At 39.5% G+C, this 19,846-nt stretch overlaps 1 protein-coding gene across 4 annotated transcripts in view; it reads right to left on the bottom strand.

Annotated features, from left to right (window-relative positions):
* Positions 1–3,440: 3,440 nt before the first annotated feature.
* Positions 3,441–19,846, bottom strand: part of LOC144691638 (MSL complex subunit 3-like) — a 54,348-nt gene continuing 37,942 nt past the window's right edge. For all 4 annotated transcript variants that reach the window (XM_078559929.1, XM_078559931.1, XM_078559932.1 and 1 more), the window contains 4 exons: positions 18,986–19,086; positions 15,841–15,940; positions 14,572–14,656; positions 3,441–6,819 (listed from right to left, as the gene is read on the bottom strand). In XM_078559929.1, the coding sequence (XP_078416055.1) occupies positions 6,720–6,819; positions 14,572–14,656; positions 15,841–15,940; positions 18,986–19,086 (386 nt within the window). In that variant the 3' untranslated portion in view covers positions 3,441–6,719. The remainder of the gene's footprint in view (positions 6,820–14,571; positions 14,657–15,840; positions 15,941–18,985; positions 19,087–19,846) is intronic.

The raw sequence follows: 19,846 nt of genomic DNA, 5'->3' as shown, positions 1-19,846 counted from the left end.
AAAAGGGATGTCCTGGAAATCTTATCTAACGTAGAAAGTTTGGTTCCTTGTGTCAGATTTTTTGATAAGGATGATATCAAAGCTAGCACTGGCAGCTGAATCTCAAGGTAGCCTCATCCATCCACACCCCCACCTTCCGAGGACTTGAGCACATAATCACTTTTGACACTGCAGTGTTACTAAGCAGTACTATGGAAGTCTATCGCTATTAGGAGTACTATTGATTGGATAAGTTATTAAACAGACACCTAGTGGATGTTTAAGATTGCACTAACGAAAGGCAAGCAAGCTCTACCAATATCCTAAGACAGCATTCCTCACTCAAATTTGCATCAACTCTGCTGAATATAAAGTGCTGACCAAATCTGCCAATGTAACAGTTACAAGCACATCAGAAGTAATTCTTAATTTCTCAGAAAATGTAAAAATTGCTAGGAAAATAAACTCATGAGTTAAAAGTGCATAACAATGCCTTCTAGCTAAGTTTGCTCGTGGTCTTGCAGTAGCAGTACAATGAAACTGATGCTGCCCAGAGAAAAGAAAACATGCTTGTACTTGTTTTTTTGTAATTGAAGAGGTTCAGGTTCTTTCTTACTGGATAATAGTTCAGTTTTTATCAACAATCACAATTATTTAGTACAATTTAATTATCTATTTTTGACAAAAGAACATCTCAGCAATGTTAGGATATATACAATCTGCATGGAACATATATCAATGAGCCACAAAATTACCAAGGGCCAAAAATGACTCTCGGATTAACTATTTGTCAAACACCTCTCTAAACAGTGCTAATATTCTACACACTTAAATCCAAAATAACATGACCAGTGATAATTTCCACATTAGTTGCAGACAAGTCTAAAATTCTGACCATGTTACAGGTTATGTGATATAATTATTCATAATTCATTACGACACAAAGATTTCGTTCTGATTAAATGTAACAACATTGTCAATTTTCATCCATTTCCTTGTCAATAAAACCAGACTCTTGTGTGATAAGGCTCATCAAGGTAAATCATAAAAGCATCAGGACCATTCCAATGATTATATGTAATCTATAAGATCAAATAAATTCATATTCTGCTGGTACTAAGATGCTTACAATTGGGGAATGAGCTTACTGCTGACTAAACAGTCCATTTTAAATTTCACATCAAGTTACACTTTTGCAATTATGTGTGTCCAAGGAAATTGTGAGAAACACAAAATATTTTACACTTACAAAGGTAATGTGAAGCAAATTTCTCATTTGGAATTCTCAGGGAAGTACTCAGTGCTTTCAGACAGAAGTTGATGCTCCAATAATGGGAAGATTACAAGAAACTTTGCTATATGCAATTTTTCTCGACAAAAAATTAAGCAGCTACATAAATTGTATTTGGAGAAGATATGTAATGTTCTGACTTCGTCATAATTTTAATTAGAAATTGCAGCCAAATTGATTAGTACAACATATGTTCATCCATAAGGCCCGGCTTTAGATTAGTCCAGACCGACGTATTGAGCAGAAGACAGATTCAATCTGAGGATTGTAAGTGAAACTGAGCATGAAGTTAAAAGAAATATGAGTAGGCCATTTGGCCCATCAAGCCTGCTCCACTTTTCAATAAAACCATGGCTGATCTGAATGTAGCCTTAACTCCACTTTCCTATCTGCCCCTCTAGCCCTTCATTCCCTTGTCAATCAAAAATCTGTCCAACTCAACCTTGAATATATTTAATGACAAAGCCTTCACTGCTCTTTGTGGAAGAGAATTCCAAAGACTAACGATCCTGTGAGAAGTTCGTCCTCATCTCCATCTTTAATGGGAGACCCCTTATTTTTAAACTGTGCTCCCTAATATTCTAATTCCCCATAAGGAGAATCATCCTCTCAGTGTCTATGCTGTCAAGCTCCCTCATAATCTTAAATGTTTCAATAAGTTCAACTTATTCTTCTAAACTCCAATGAATATAGATCCAACATATCCTCGTAAGACAACCGCTTCATCTTGGGTATCAGCTTAGTGAACCTTGTCTGAACTGAAAAGCAAGCATATCCCTCCATAAGTGAGGTTATTCACTTTGCAGTACTTGCTGGTTAATTTAGTGGTGACAGCTGATTGAAGATTCCAAACTTTTCCTACCTGAACTACTTATGGTGGTCATTACCAAGGTTAGGAAGCGGGGTTCATTTGTTTCCTTGTCAAAAAGAAACTTTATAAAGTACTCTAGGCACAATCTGACTAATACCCAATACGGTTATAGCAAGACTTCCCTACTTTTATACTCCATCCACCTTGCAATAAAGACCAACATTCCATTTGCCTTCCTAATTACTTGCTGGACCTGCATACTAACTTTTTGTGATACATGTACAAGGACATCCATATCCCTCTGTATGGCATCATTCTACAGTCTCTCAATTTAAATAATATTCTGCTTCTCTATTCTTCCTGTCAAAGTGAAGTTCACATTTTTCCACATTATACTCCATTTGCCATTTTTTTTGCACGTGCGCTTACCCATTTGCAGACTCCTTGTATTTACCTCACAACTTGCTCTCCTACCAATCTTTGTATCATCAGAAAATTTGGCTACAATGCAGTTGGTCCCTTCATCCAGGTCATTAATATAGTTTGTAAATAGCTGAGACCCCAGCACTGATCCCTGTGGTATTCCACTAGTTAATTTGCCAACCCAAAAATGACTCATTTATCCTGACTCTGCTTCCTATTGCTTGGCCAATCCTCTATATAGTTTGATATATTACCCCCAACACCGTGAGCTCTTACCTTGTGTGGTAACCATCTATGTGGCACCTTATCAAATACCTTTTGGAAATCCAAATACACTACATGCACTGGTTCCCCTTTATCCACCCTACTTATTAGAGTTGTTTGAGGATGTAACAAGTTCGCCAAACACAATTTCCTTTTCATAATACCATGTTGACTCTGCCTGTTGTATTATGATTTTCTAAATGTCCTGCTACTCCTTAATAATGGGATTCCAGCATTTTCCCAATGGCAGGTGTTAGACTTAAGGCCCAAGGTTTCCTGCTGTCTCCCTCCTTTCTTGAATAGTGATGTTACATTTGCAGTTTTCCAATCTGCTGGGGCTTTTTCAGAATCTAGGGAATTTTGGAAGACCATAACCAATGCATCCACTATCCCTGCAGCCACTTTTTCTAAGACCATAGGATGCAGGTAATTAGGTCTACGTGACTTGTCAGCCTTTAGACCCATTAATTTTCCTAGTACTTTTTTTCTACTGATTGTGATTGTTTTAAGTTCCTTCCTCCCTCTCTTTTGCTCTCTGCTTTTCTATTATTCTATTAATCTCGGGGCAACTTCCACTGACTGAAACTCCACAGCATAATTCCTTCACACGGTACTCTCACTCAGAGCTCACAAGACTCTGGTATTAAAAATTGCAAATGTAGACATTGGTACAGTTATAAAATAATTATTAACTGTTTAAAAAAATGAAACATTTGCATTTGAATTATACAGCATAAAATGGTAATGGCTTTCCAGAAATATCATTTTCCTCATTCTTTTCAAAGGTCAACCTTCGCATAAAAAATTAAATCCAACTGATGGCAGGTGGGGAAAAGAGTCACCATGAACAGAATAACTTCTGGGCTCATTCTTAAATTACAACATTATGCATGAAGACATTATTGATGCAGACGGAAGAGCAATGAAAAGGGAAATGCGCGTAACCAGAGAACATCAGACTTAAAAACAGCATTTCACTTGCATGTTTTGCAGTATATGTTTTCCATGATTTGAGAGCCTATTATATTTAGGGAGTGAGGCCACAGAGTGTAATTAATATCTGACAGACATGGTTGAATAGATAAAATAATGTTATAGGAAATTAAAATGTCAAATGCAACTCACGCCACTTAAGCCCATCACCTTAGAATGGTTATAGCATTGTGCTAAATGACACAAATAACAACATAGGGCCTCAAATAAATGCTCCAAGTTCTGGACTTCCCTCCCTAAACCTCTGCAGCTATGCCTCATTTAAGTTGCTCCTTAAAACTTATCCCTTTGTCCAAGCTTTTGGTAATCTGTGCTAATATTTCTTTGTCTCGGTATCAAATTTAACCTGAAAATGCTTCCTTGGAGCATTTTCATTACATTAATAGCTCTATATAAATGTAAGTTGCTCTTATGACCAGGCAAAGCTCCTTTGATTCCTAATATTTTACTGATTATGTATTAGTTTACTTTAAAAAAAAACTTGTATCCCCAATTTTCAACTGCAGGGAGAGAGGGGCAGGAGCTATAGGATTGAAGCTCAGATGAAGATGGATGAGAGGAAGGACAGCTAGTAGGGCGTTAATCAGTTGCTTCTACCTCTGACCTGGTAAATTAAAAATTCTGTACTCTTGGTACATGGACTCCTAATTAACCTCCATTCATGTGACAGTGCATTGTGCTTTATCCAAATTTAACTCCTCCAGTACGACCATGTTAAATAAGCCGCCAATAGAATTTTTTCCCTGATATAATGGCTTTTGGCATCAAGGATGACAGACCCATTTATTACAATTCAAATACATTTTCTATGTTCTAGTATATTTGTAATCATCATTTTCTTTTGTTTTCCAGTACCTCAATAAGCCCAAAATTCAAACTAAAAGACCTTTGCCTGGATTAATATAATTTTGTTTGCCTAGAATCAGAGGTCTACAGCACAGAAAAAGGCTCTTCAGCCCATCGAGTCTGCGCCAGTCAAACAAGTACCTAAATATTCTAATCCCATTTTCCAGCACTAGGCCCATAGCCTTGTATGCCATAGCATCGCACATCCAAATACTTCTTAAATGTTATGAGGGTTTCTGCCTCTACCACCCTTTCAGGCAGTGAGTTCCAGATTCCCACCACCCACTGGGTGAAATAATTCTTCCTCACATCCCCTCTAAACCTCCTGCCCCTTACCTTAAATCTATGCCCCCTGGTTATTGATCCCTCCACCAAGGGGAAAAGTTCCTTCCTGTCTACCCTATCTATGTCCCTCATAATTTTATACACCTCAATCATGTCCCCCCTCAATCTCCTTTGCTCCAGGGAAAATAACCCCAGTCTATCCAATCTCTCCTCATAACTAAAACTCTCCAGCCTAGGCAACATCCTGGTAAATCTCCTCTGCACTCTCTCTAGTGCAATCACATCCTTCCTATAATGTGGATTCCAGGATTGTACGCAATACTCTAGCAGTGGCCTAACCAGCTTTCTATACAGTTCCAGCATAACCTCCCTGCTCTTATATTCTATGCCTCGGCTAATAAAGGCAAGTATCCTACATGCCTTCTTAACCACCTTATCTGACTATCCTGCTACCTTAAGGGACCAATGGACATGCACACCAAGGTCCCTCTGATCCTCGGTACTTCCCAGGGTCTTGCCATTCATCGTGTATTCCCATGCCTTGTTTGCCTTGCCCAAGTGCATCACCTCACACTTATCCGGATTAAGTTCCATTTGCCACTGCTCAGCCCATTTGACCAGCCCGTCTATATCCTCCAGTAATCTAAGGCTATCCTCCTCACTATTTACCACCCCATCAATTTTCGTGTCATCCGCGAACTCACTGATCAACCCTCCTACATTCAAGTCTAAATCGTTTATACAGTTATATCATTTACAAAGTTCAATCAGTATTTTCCAGCTAAAATTAGATATATTGGGGCAATAGACAACTACTGAACTTGGTCCAGAATTCTCTAACCACCCACTGATACCATTATAAATATTTTCAACTGAACACTACTGCGTAAAAGAAAACAGCAATGTTTTAGGACAACTAAATATACTAAACTAAACTAAGTAGAATTAGGGATCAGATTTCCTGTCAAATATTAGTCTGAAATGACAGTCCACAAAGGTGAAGTGCCACACTGTTGGATGAGATGGTAGATGGGGGTCTGTATCACTAGCAGGTTTCGTCTCAAGAAGAAAAACACTTTTCCCTCTGCTAATGCAACATACCTTCAGTGATCATGCAGCCACATAAAAGCAACCCAGACTCTGTTCATTCTCCTGCCAAAAAAGCGTGGCTCCAAAGAGTAAAGCAAAACTTCTATGCAACACAACAGCGTCAAGAGTTTAGTCCTAAAAGATTACCAATACTGCTTCATTGCATAAAATAACATTCACAAAAACTGTAACATTGGACTTTGAACAGGAACATAAACCATCAACATTAAAACAAAATATTACAATACAGCAAGAATTTATTTTCTAATGAGTAAGCAAGCACTAATGAAAATTATACAATGCCTTTTTCTTCAACTCGCAACTATTCTCAACATCTCTAAAATATGGTTTCCCATTACTTTAAGATGGACATCCAAAAACATTTTGTAAAGAATTAAGTCTTGTTCAATAAATGCAGTCTGCCTTTCAGGAGGCATTTATTCTACTTGCAGAAGAGGTTTTTGGTTGCATATAGTCAATGCTTTCATACATGTCACAACCATAGAAGAACAGAACGTGTGCACACAGCATCAAGCAGGGTTGCAGGTGTTTCAAAACAGAGTTCAAACAGAAAGTGGTCCATCTCCACAATGTAATGTCAACAGCTTTCCAGCAGGCAGCACTACTTAAGAGGACATAAGTGCTCTTTTGTTCTCAACTGCTTAAGATCATTTACAGTCCTCTGACCAATAACCACTGGGGTAAAAGCAGCAACGAGTTCACAGCTCTGCTAATGCTTCAGTAGATAGCCTGAGGACGTTTGGTACAATAGTAAGCTTCAGATGCAGCTACATAAGCGGATTCTGGAAAGAAGTCCTCTTGGTATTCAGCCAAAAATCTGCAGATTTAAAGGTACAAAATAAGCTGTGTTCATTAAAATATTGGTGTTGAACATGGTTAGAACATATATTGAATATTGAAAAGATGTTCATCTTGCCTATAAGCCTACAACCTTCTTCAAATACTGCTTTGTAACTAGCTGCTAGAAGATCCAGTTGATGGTCATAAGTTCAACCTCATGAAAAATGCAGCATGCATGCCCGGGCTAAGATTGGGAATTTACCATATACATGACACATTAACATGTTTAAACCAGATGCAATCTGTTTTATGGTGTGCAAAACACAAGGAATATTTTTTTAAAAAATTATATCAGGATTATTTAAAATTTGGTAATTTAAAAGATGCAGTTTAATGACATAATCATTATGTCCTCCTTCATCAGAACTGAAAACTGAAAAACTAAAATACATTTCCTTAAGGTCAGAAAAAAATGGGGAGCTTGGTAAACAACAAATATTCCAAAAATGGTGAGTTAACAGGGTAAATGGCCTAAAATCTAGTGGCACAAGAGGAAAAGAAATAAAGAATGTGTAAATAAGGAAGAAAGTGAAAAAAATGGGAGAGGCTACAAAAAAGGCAAGAAAAATAGACAGGTTATTCCCATCCTAGTGCAGAAGGTCTGAAATGAAGAGAGAAAACTCTGCCAAACAGTTGCTTCATTATCCCCACTCCCCCTCCACCAGCACTGTGCTCAAATGAAAGCTCTACACCAGTCAAGTCAATCCCCACCCCACCATTAATAAGTGGACTCACCCACCGTAACTAGCTCCAGCTGTTCTGAAGAAAATGGAGGATATAACTAAGGTCTGAACTTACTCAATGACCAGGCAAGAGAGCTGTAGAGTGGTCAGGAGAAAGGTGAGATATTGCATCTGAAACTCACCTTGAGTTTAGATGGAATACTGTAGGTTAAATACATAATTTAGAGTGGATATAGGAGAGGAGTTAAAATGTCAAGCCACAGGTATGCCATACTTGCAAAGGAGTGGAGATGTCTGGTCACATATTCTGTGCTTGCCCTTTCCCCGAGTGGTAGATGAGGTAAGCGATGAATACAGCATACCAAATTGGAGGAAAGCACATAAATTGCTCTATCACAGGGAAGAAGTATTTGAGGTCCCGAGCAGTGGTGTGGGAAATGGTAAATGGAGAAGAATCGCATCTCTTGCCATTGTATGTGAAGATACCAACCAGGGCAAAAGTCTGCCGGAAGCAGAGTTGATGGGAGAGTGAACAAGGTGGGGGTGGAATGGATGGTCCCTCCACAAAGCAGAGAAAGCAGTGGAGTGGAAGATATGCTTGGTGAGATAGAAAGATAATTTAGTGAAAGTAAAGACTGCAGGGGTAGAGGGTAGGGTCAACAGGGCACTTCTTGTGTTAAGTTGGAGTGTGGGTGAGAGTAAGGGAATTGGGGCAGATACAGTGAAGGATCCTGCTGACCCTGTGAATGGGAAACCTCAGCTCAGGAAGAAGTTGGGCATTTGCAATGATTTGGTATGGAAAGATTTACAGTAATATCTGAACAGCATTTTAAGTCATTAATCATCCTCCTTTGTCTCTGAACACAGTTACAGCCAATCTTCTACTTATACTAAGCTCTTAATTTTCACACAATTCTCATTTAGAAGTCCAAAATGATTTTATTTTTAAAAATTCCTCACGGTTCTGTTATTCTGAATAGATATCATTGTGGCCTTTTAGCCTTCAATCTTTTATCATTAGTTTTACTTCCACGATCACGATTTTCCTGTGCACTGGTTAGTCTACTGAGAGTCTACTAGCATGTTGTGCGGTAAACAAGAAAAAAAGGCAGGCACATAAAGCAGACAAATCAAATGTTCTTGTGGAATAAGTTAACACTTGTTAAGAATGTTAGTATGTCCTATGGCTTGTTGCTGAATATCATTATGTTTTATAGAGAAGGTGCTGACAGAATAAGAAAAGGCACTTCAGAACTTTGCACCACAGAGCAATTTGTTGGCCAGAGCTGAAACTGAAAAACTGAATGACAAATGTTGATACTGCAACTTTTAATGTTAAATGCTGATGGGACAATACCAGCAAAAATCATGACAAAGTAAACACTTTGGACAGGAAGTGCTCATGTTACAAGATAGATATATATCTAGATCTAGCGATATACCTGTGATCTTATAAGATAGATATAAGTGTTGTCACAGTGATTGAACTGGAAGCTAGACCATGCTCTATTTTCATTTACTGTCCCCTTAAACTTAAAGAGCATAACAGAAATGACTTATTCTTCTGACAAAGCATCATTGGTGCAAAATGAACAATAGTTGTTATATAAGGAAGTGAGAGTGTAAAGTTCTTCTCTTCAAGCGCTTATGAACCAGCTACACATTTCTTGCATTTTGTTGTTTATTCTATGTGAGCGATTAATTCTCCATGTTGTCAGTGTACATCACAGTGAAATACAGCTAAATACATATCTAATCTAAACATTTTCAGTTAATATTTCTTATTGCTCCCATTAGAGACTACAGTACAAGAACAATTTGTTGGCAATGTGGTTAGTTGTTTTTTATTGCATTTGCACTGGCAGCAATAAAATCTGCTCTGCCCTTAAATTGTATAAATAGGCAAAGACCAAACAAAGCGATTACAAACGAATTCAATCATTGTAAATAAATATACGCAATAAAGAACAACAAGAACTGTTTTCTGGATGGTTCTGTCATATGCAAAATATTAAGTATTATTGGCAACATTCAAGGAAAGGCCAAATTACTTGTATGCAAAATTGAAGAGATCAAGAGTTGCTTGCAAAACTCATATCAACAAAAGCTGGTCAGCCAAATATTCCTCCCATGTATGTTGAAGGAGACACTCCGGAATATGTTGAGAACTTACCATATCTTGGCAGCCACCTCTCTCAAATGACGAGGAAATCCAACGCCGGATCAGCTGTTCCAGTTCAGCCTTCTACAAACTATGGCAGCAAGTGTGTTACAACAAAGATCTCTGCAAGTCATCTAAAGTCCTAGTGTACATTGCAGTCGTTGTCACCACACTCTTTGTATTGCAGTGAGACCTAGACTGTGTATCAATGACACATAAAGAGTGCTAGAGAAATTCCATCAGCAATGCCTCTGCCACATCCTCCAGATTCATTGGGAGGACCATCAAACAAACACTAGTGTCCTTCTTGAAGTCAGCTTCACAAGCATTCAGGCAAAACTCTTGAAAAATCAACTTCGATGGACTGGATACTGTGTCCGGAGGGCTGAAAAACATCTCCCCTGCCAGATCCTGTTTTCTTAACTCTCAAATGGCCAATGTTCCAGGAGAAGACAAAGGCGCTCTGAAGCTCTCCTTGAAGAGTGGTAGCATGACATTAATGACTGGGAGAAACTGGCTACCAATTGCTCAAAATGGCGACAACTTGCTCTTTTTATTCGTTCCTAGGATGTGGGCATCACTGGCGACACCAACATTTATTGCCCATCCATAATTGCCCTTGAGAAGATGGTGCTGTGCTGCTTTCTTGAACTGCTGAGTTGTTGGAACGCCCACAGTGCTGTTAGGAAAGTAGTTTCAGGATTTTGATAAGTGACAGTGAAGAAACAGCGATATACTTAAGTCAGGATAGTGTGTAACTTTGAGGGTTACTTGCAAGTGGTAGTGTTCCCATGCATCAGCTACTCTTGTACTTCTAGGTGATAAAGGGTGTGGGTTTGGAAGGTGGAGTGTGGAGTCAGTGGAGTGAGTTGCTGCAGTGCTTCTTGTAGATGGTAAACACTGCTGCCACTGTGCGTCATTGATGGAGTGAGTGAATGCTGAAGGAGATGGATGGGATGCCAGTCAAGTGGGCTACTTTGTCCTGGATGGTGTCAAGCTTCTTGCGTGTTGTTGGAGCTGCACTCATCCAGGCAACTGCAGAGTATTCCATCACACTCTTGACTTGTACTCTTTGGAGAGTTAGTGCAGAATTCCCAGCCTCTGATCTGCTCTCGTAGCCACAGTATTTATATGGCTGGTCCAGTTCAGTTTCTGGTCAACGGTAACCCCCCAGGATGTTGATGGTGGGAGAGTCAGTGATGATAATAACATTGAATGTCATGAGGAGATAGTCAGATTCTCTGGTTGGAGATGGTTATTGCCTGGCACTTGTGTGGTGTGAATGTTATTTGCCACTTACCAACCCAAGCCTGAATGTTGTCCAGGTCTTGCTGCACATGGACACGGACTGCTTCAGTACCTGAGCCACCGTAATGGTGCTGAACATTGTGCAATTATCAGTGAACATCCCCACTTCTGACCTTATGATGGAGGGAAGGTCATTTATGAAGCAACTGAAGATGGCTTGGCCTAGGACACTACCCTGAAGAACTCCTGCAGCCATGTCCTCGGACTGAGATGACTGACCTCCAACAACCTCGACCTTCTTCCTTTGTGCTAGGTATGACTCCAGCCAGTGGAGAGTTTCCCCCACTAGCCCGATTCCCATTGGCTTCAGTTTTGCTAGGGCTCCTTTATGCCACACTTGGTCAAATGCAGCCTTGACGTCAAGGGCAGTCACTCTCACTCGCCCATCAAGCTGCATCGTGCTTCGAGTCCAAATGCCTTAATGGTGAGGCAGAATGGCGACAGAAAAAGAAAGAAATAGTAGAAAATTCTGCACTCCAGATCCCACCAACTTGTGGGATGTCCTGTCCCATGTGCACAACGATTTGCGGGTTGAGAATCAGCCTGTTCGGTCACATGAAGACCCATAGCAGAGACTCCGGCACCTGAGTAAATGTCATCCTCGAATCGAGGGACAGCTGTCAACGACAATTAAGTATTATTAAAACTAACTTTACAAGTTCCTCAGAGATGATTCTTTGTTCTTCTCTCCCTACAGAGCTGTGGATAAGAAGTTTACTGATTACCAAGGCATTCACTACAAGGGGCAATTGACATGATTCCCAAGGCTAGAGTGAATGACAATTGAACAAACTGGGGTGAAGCACAAAAGTTACAGTTTATCTTTTTTATACAGTGCCTTCTAATTCCACTTAATTTCTTCTATAATATAGATGCTTTTATCTATTTAACAGGTTTAAGATTAAGGAAGTTCCTGCTCTCAATTTGATTTGAGCTGGTGAAGCCACTGAATTGCTCTACACATAGGTAAACAGTGAATGCAACACTGCATAAAAGTTTTCAGGCTGAGACATGTGCAGCAAGGTAGATTTTGGGAGCACAAAATTAACTTGGAGAAGTTGTGCAAGGAGATGAATGAGCAAGTCACAGGTTTCCCATATCTAGAGCATAATTCAGCAAATCTGGTTCAGGATAGTTAACTCTATATTTAAAATTCAGTATAGAAGGAAATTTCCAGCAAATAATGTTGTCTGGAAAGCAGCTCCACAGACCAGAAGTAGTGGGTTGTGCTTCATTGCTATTTGTGATATATCTTTTTGCTTATTACTCAATATTAAGGTGTAGCTGCTAAGCCCTTGCATATCTGACTTAATCATACAGCAACTCATGCTGGTACCCCTATAATATTCTAGAATCAACAGCCAGACAAACTTCTTTAATGGCGAAGTGCCGATTCTGTCAGGAAACAGGTTAACCCCTCAGATTTGCTTGGTTTTTAGACAAAAATCAAAGGATCAGTTTTCCACGCAACCCATTAAGAGCTATAATATCCCATTAGTGGCCGAACAGAAGTAACACTCTCAGATAATAGGTAGAAACTGAGATTTGTCTGAAATTGCTTCCTTTAGTGGTTTTAAGTAAATGGGGTAACAGCTCTGCTTATACAGCAGAGAAAGCATTTTCAGGTGCACACACTATACATTTATTTCAAAGTCAGAATTTGTAAAACACAGGTTGACAGGTGGTCAAGCTTTTAGTTTTTACAGCTATCAATTACCATTTGTTTTTCCAGAGTCGACCAGAAAAGATTATCAAGTAAGAAGCTGAATAGAACTGAAGAGGTTGAAAGTTCGAGCTGGAAACTTAAAAAATGCCTTGGTTTTTAATCTATTTTATCAGTATTTAAGAAAAAAAGAATACCCAGTGGGGGGGTACCCCAAAGGTGTGCTGGGACACCAGCCCCCCGCACCCCCCCCCCCCCCCCCCCCGCCCCCCCCAACCCCAGAAGTGGCCACTTAACGATTGTGTGGCAATTGCCCAGGAAGTTCAAACTTTCCACTGGACAACTACCCTGCATCGGATGCTCTGATTTAATTGCAGACTTTGGATGGTTCCAGCTATCTTAAAGGCATATTTACTCAGGAAAAGTTAGAAGAATTAAAACCACTTCTAATTCCTAGGCAACTACAACTACAGTACTTTCCCCAGCAGACCCCACACTAGGCCTCGTGCCCCCTACCCTCCCGACCCCCCCCCCGCCACTGGACTCCCCAACCACCCAACTACCCTCTCAACCTCTCCCCCACAAACATCCCCAAACCGCCAACTGCCCTCACTGACCACTCCCCCCAACTGACCAGCTGACCCCTCACTCACCCATCCTGTCCCCCTGACCATCCGACCCCCATCCTGCGCCCCCACCCCCATCCTATCTCCTTACCTTCTCCCTGGCTTCACAAAGTGGCTGGACCTTTAAACTTACCTGCTTTACTGTAACTAGGGCCGTAAAAAAGGGAGCCTGTCTTCCTTTCTCTCAACTGGACTCAACAGAAGGCCTTGGGAATCCACTGCACTGCACTATTCTCACCTGGCCTGAGTTGCAAGGTTGGGCGAGAAAGGTGCGGCTGCATTTTAGTGTAAGTAAATAGGAGCGGTGTGACAATCTAACTGCGAAGTTATGGTCCATGTAAGTTATGACACATTGTTCGTCCGCTTGCTTTCCAACAAATATTTGTTGCTGACATTTTTTATATTCCTGGACTGTATTTTTAAATGCATTTCCTGACATTTGATGGCCCTTCAATGAATCACCTGTAACATTTTGCATTTGGCAAAGAAACAAGAGAGAAGAGTAATCACCAACAATAAGTAATAGGCAAGCAAATAAACGAATATGTGAAAGTACCAGGTAGGAAAAGACCTATGGTTCATCTAGCCTGTCCCACTTAATTGCAATACATAGTGCGTCAAATACATTCCATCCCATGGCCTGGAGCCATGTAATCTCTTGGGAGAAGCAAAAAAAGGGAAAAAAAACAGGTCAATTAAGGGAAAATTGCTCTTTGACCCCTTTAGGTGGTTGAAATTAGTTTTGTACGAGTTGACCTCCACCCCAGATGGAAGCAGGTCCAACTCTGTTGGATTAATAAACGTTCACCGTACGAGCCAGCAACCTGTTTCACAGGTCCACTACTTTCTGGGGGGGAAAAAAAATCAACATTAGATTGGACTAGTTTTGCACTAAAATAACTTGTAAGTATGACCCTATTCAGTTGAAATAACTAGTCCACATAAACACAATCAAATTCCTTTGTTATTTTAGAAACTTGGTTAAATTGCCCAAATCTATGTCTTATAAAGTATGTAGAACCAGTTCCTTGAGCTTGGGTAACTGAGGTGTATTAAATGGGGATTTATCATCTGCATGTGAAGGGACCAAAAGTAAACACAGCACCTTCAATGAAGCCTAACCAAAGTCTTGTACTAGGACAAGATGGTATGCTTTATTTTTCAATGAATTGCCCTGTGAAAACAACCTAGGACCTTATTTTAGCTATAACTTTAGCCGATTCTCAACCCATTGCAGCTGATTACCACTAAAGCAGCAAAATTCCATGGATACATTTTAACTTCTTACCTAAGGAACAGTTCAAGGTGCTTTACCAAGACCTTCAGATTCCGGTCAGTAATTTGCATCTTTCCCAACAGCTCTGGTAGCTTCACTGCAAGGAAATTGATAAAGGAAAATGCAATTTTGTTAAAAAAGACTTCACTGGATTCTTTTGAAGCTCCTTTCATCATTCATTTTGTACTTTGGTAACTAAAAGAGCGTGGCCATATTTATGATACCATTGGTTTCATTTCCCAGAACTTGAACAGCAAAAATCCAAACCCTCTCATTCTCAGTTATTTACTGTATTTACTAAATATGCAAATCTGTATTTATTCTGTATTCTTCCCTGCTCAACACATTGCATTGGGTTTCAGTTTTCTCCTTGCATCCCATGGTGGGTTTACATTGTTCATCCTGCCAAGGAAATTCTAACCCCACCAACCCCCCAACATATTGAGTGTTCAATAACCAGCACCTGACAGGTAATTATTTCCTAACTGGTTGGTTGGCTGATCACCTAATGGACTTTGGCCACCATCTAAGGTCAGCACCAGAATTCCTCAGAAACCTCCCTCTGATCCTACAGCAAATATTAACATTAGCATTACAAAAAAAAACTTCTCAGTTACAACATTACAAACTCAGAATTTTTATATAAATGGTTAAATCTGCATTAAAACGTGAAGCAAAATACAATCTCAATATTTTACCTGCCACTTAAGCTTAGTTATATGTACAGTTTCAGCATCGGTGTCACACACTTTCAGGGTCACATATTTACAGCAACAAATTCAAGACTGTATATCATAATGCAGTTCTGTCACCCTGCAATATTTTGGGGATTTCTGCCCCTACAGAAAGCAGTCTGTTTCATGCTCTATCATTTCATATTTCTATACAGCAAACAACAGTTAACTCCCACAGATATATTTTGGATTAATATTTAAAACCAGTTAGTTTAATTAAAATGTTACCAGGTAAATCATAAAATCATATTGCAAAGATAGCGGCTATTTGACCTATCATGCCTGTGTAAGCTCTATGAAAGAGCTATTCAATTAATTCTACTCCCTTGCTGTTTCCCCATTACATTGCAAAATATGGTAGGTTTTATCAGAGATTTAGCTGCCATTTTTGGAAATTCCTTACACTAAGATTGAAATGTCATTTGATATTCAGACTTTGAATAGTTTTCCATTTAACAAAAATGATACGGCATCTATTTAATTCCTATTATTTCCTCTGCACACTTCCAGTTCCTTCCACTGAAAATAAAAACGTGCAAAAACCTACCAAACAGTCGCAAAAGATGCTGAGCTCCATAGATATAGGAGGGTGCAGGAGGCTGTTCAATCAGTGGATAATTATCTGGCATCATTTTCCAAGACAAAACCTGTTAAACCAACACAAAAAATCAGTTTCAGTGACATTTATTTGCTATTAAAGTAGTCAATGGAACAAAGTTCAACAGATTAAAGTCAATTCCAATCCATTCCTAGATTCCTAATCTAATCAACAGCACATTGAGATTCACTTAAGTATAAAATATAATAATATCAGTCATATTCAAGATTCATTTTGCTAATCAATTTACTGCCAAATCTACCCTAATAGCAAACTTTAGGTCTTAATTGTTTTTGCAGAAATGCATTTATGTATTATGTTTAAACTATCAAGATTACACTTGTTTTTATGACAAACCCAGTTTATGCTAATACTACTAAGAAATGTTCTCTATTCTGTACATTTCTCAAGTTCACAAAAGGAATCTTTTACATAGAATTATATGGAAGTTCCAAAACAGAAAAAGGGCATCTTGTCACTTCCTTTGGCCCTCCAAATTATTTACTTAACCTTCTATTTTAGTCTAATCTGCAAATCTGGACACCATTCTCACTAGCCCTATATCCAAATCATTGAGGAGCGTACTGAATATAAATAGTCACAGAATAACACCTTGTGGAACACCACAATCCACTTCTAACTACTCTTGAGAAATTGCCCTTAAACTTTCTTGCCTCCCTTCTAACCAGTATTTAATTTAAATTGCTAATCTCCTCTTAATTCTATATCCTTAATCCTCTCTAGTAGTTTGCTGTGTGATATCTTATCAAAGGTTTTCTCAAAGTGCTCAGTGCACTACATGCGCTACATTTTCCCCAACACTATACTGACCACTCTTCAAAGAACTCTTATCAGGTATACTAAGCGTGATCCTGTTGGCTGCTTCTAATAATTTTCTCTTATTCTTTATATTTAATTAATGATGAAATGACTAAATATGTCAATATTTTCCCTATCTCAGATGTTAACTAACTGAACTGTGAATATCGAGGTTCACAATGCTTCTCTTTTAAAAAAGATCACATTGGCCATTCTCTAGTCCTTTGGTTCATATCCACTTGAATAGATTCTGGCAATAAAATTCCAAAAGGTCCCAGCACTTTCATCTCCTTTAGTTTAATTAATAAAAGGAAAGTGAGGAATTATGTTATTTTACTTCGAATCAATTTCAAGGTTTATCTCCTTCCCAATATCCTTGTCTTGTAGTAAACCCTGAGGCAAAGCACTTGTTAAATATGCTCACCAATGTCCACTAATCCTCTACTAACTCAATGTCGATTGTTCTCAGGGGCCACACCTCACATTTACCAATTCCCCTTTTGTGAATATATTTGTAGAATCATATGTATTTTGAGATTCCCCCATCAGACTCTATCCTCGCTTTCTACCCCTTTTAACAACAACAATTTGTATTTATATAGCACCTTCAACATAGTAAAATGTCACAAAGTACTTCAGAAGAGCATTATCAAACAAAATCTGGCACCTAACCACATAAGGAGAAATTAGAGCAGATGACCAAAAGCTTAGTCAAAGAGGTAGGAGTGTCTTTAAAGGAGGAAAGAAGGGTAGGGAAGTACAGGAGTTTGAGGAAGGGATTGCAGGGCTTAGAGCCATGGCAGCTTAAGGCATGACTGTTAATGGTGGAGCGATTAAAATCGAGGATGCTCAAGAGGCCAGTATTGGAGGAATGCAATTATGAGGGTTGTAAGGCTGGAAGACATTACAGAGGTTGGGAGGGGTAATGCCTCAGAGGGGTTTGAAAATAAGGGCAAGAATTTTACAATCGAGGCGTTGCTTAACCCGGGAACTGATGTAGGTCAGTGAGCACAGGGGTGATGGGTAAATGGGTGCGAGTTATGACATGGGCAGCAGAATTTTGGGCGACCTCGAGTTTCCTTGAAAGAAGCCCCCTGTCTAGTCCTGAACTTGCATCTTTCTCTATTTTCTCTGAATCCCATCATGCCCTCACTGAGCTTATTTTGTGCATGAGATCCACCTCGTACTCTCACAAGCCTATTCCCACTAAACTGTTGACCATCCAACTTCCCTTCCCTGGTTCCCAAGTTAGCTGATGTTGTGAACTGTCCTCTCCCCTCAGTTCTGTCCCTCGGTCCTTCAAATCACACCTCTCCTAAAAAAAAAATCCCTTGATCCTGCTGTCCTTGAAAACTTCTACTACCAACCTCCTTTTCCTCTCCAAAGTCCTTAAACATGCAGTCGTCTCCAAAATCTGTGCCCATCTTTCCTGGAACTCATTTGAGATACCATCCTCCTCCAAAGCCTCTCCATTGTCTTCCAACTGGGTAGGATTGCAATAATAGCCAGAGTATCAGTTGAAGTGGCTTCTCTTCTCACTTCTAAACCATTAATTCTGGAGTCCCCAAGGATCTATCCTGTTTCTCATCTACATGCTGCCCCTTGGCAACATCATTGCAAACACGTCAGTTTCCATGTGTACACTGATGACACCCACCACCTCTCTTGACAACGGCACAGTTGCTAAATTATCAGGCTGTTTGTCCGACATTGAGCAAAAATGTCCAAATATTGAGAAAACCAAAGCCATTGTCTTCAGTCCCCACCTACCAACTCCGCTGCTCTCCCTGGTAACTGCCTCAGGCTGAACCTGACTGTCTGCAACCTAGCTGTCACATATGAACCCCTCCACAATCCAAGCTCCCCCCAACTTGAGAATTGTTTTCCATTCGTGCCGGTAGGCCATGCTATCCAACTGTATATTCAAAAATATTTTGAGAGGCAAGCTTTCCTCCACTTTGGAATGAGTGTTCTTGTGAAGTGGTGGTCACCTTTAACTCATTATGCAGTACATTCGAGTTTGTAGGAATTCCAAATGAATATAGACTGAACATAAACTACCAAAATTTGGATGTTTCTCATTATCAATGCATCTCAATATAAATGCACAAAATTGTTGACTTGCAGTGATGGCATTTTATTAAAGATGGATTGCTCTTCTGGAAGAAAAAATATGGTCCACACCGAAAAAATGCCAAGTTAGAAACAAGTGCTACAAATGTTTTTAAATACTATTCACATATACGGAGCCCCTAAAGTGGTTAGAAACTCGTACCTCATTCAATTCATTGCTCCTTCTGCGATCAAACACCGCAGCCCCTTCTTTACTAGGAGTGAGGGTGACGGGAGAGGAGGAGCCACTATGGACAGGTGTCTCTTTAAAATAAAAAATAAATTTGAATGAAACAAATATTAACTTCCATTTTACAAAGTTACCAAAAAAAAGGAGAAAGCGTAAGGGGCAACTTTCAAGCACAATTCTCAAGTGCCTTAACATCTTAAATAGTCTAAATGTGCCATTTATACAATGACCAAGAGACAGAAACCCATTTCAATCTGGTCAAGCTCACAGAGAGGACTGTTCAACTGAACAAAGCAATCAGCAACCTACAAAAGGAGTTAGATAAAATCTGCAATTGAGCAATTTAGTCGCAGATGAAATTCAATGCAGATAATTCGATACAGATAAGTTCAAGGTGCTACACATTGTTGGAGAAATAGACTTCATAAGTATATCATTGTACTGTGGAAATAGCTAATGGTGAAAGGATCTGGGAGTCATTGTGGAGCAGCAATAAGCAAGCAATCAGAATGCTAAATTCTACAACTAGCCTGAAGACATCATGGTAAAGTAATACGATGCTCTGATCAGTCCTTTCTCACATGACGCATCTGAGTGAAATTGACAGTTTAGTACTGAGCAACCATGTCTAATTGGAACTGAACAGACAACCCAAATTTATAGGATACTACAGCAGACAGGGAAGACTTTCACCATAAAAGGCTGGATCCGAGTCCTAGAGCTGGCAGGGAATTAACTAATTAACTGCACCCAGTCTTGTATATCTGAAATGTTAAATCAATACCTAGGTGCACTTTTAAACCATTGTGTCACATAAATAGTAATTTTCCATTA

This window comes from Cetorhinus maximus, chromosome 16, assembly GCF_964194155.1.
Source record: "Cetorhinus maximus chromosome 16, sCetMax3.hap1.1, whole genome shotgun sequence".
Lineage (NCBI taxonomy): Eukaryota > Metazoa > Chordata > Chondrichthyes > Lamniformes > Cetorhinidae > Cetorhinus > Cetorhinus maximus.
This window is presented reverse-complemented; position numbering and strand designations above follow the sequence as displayed.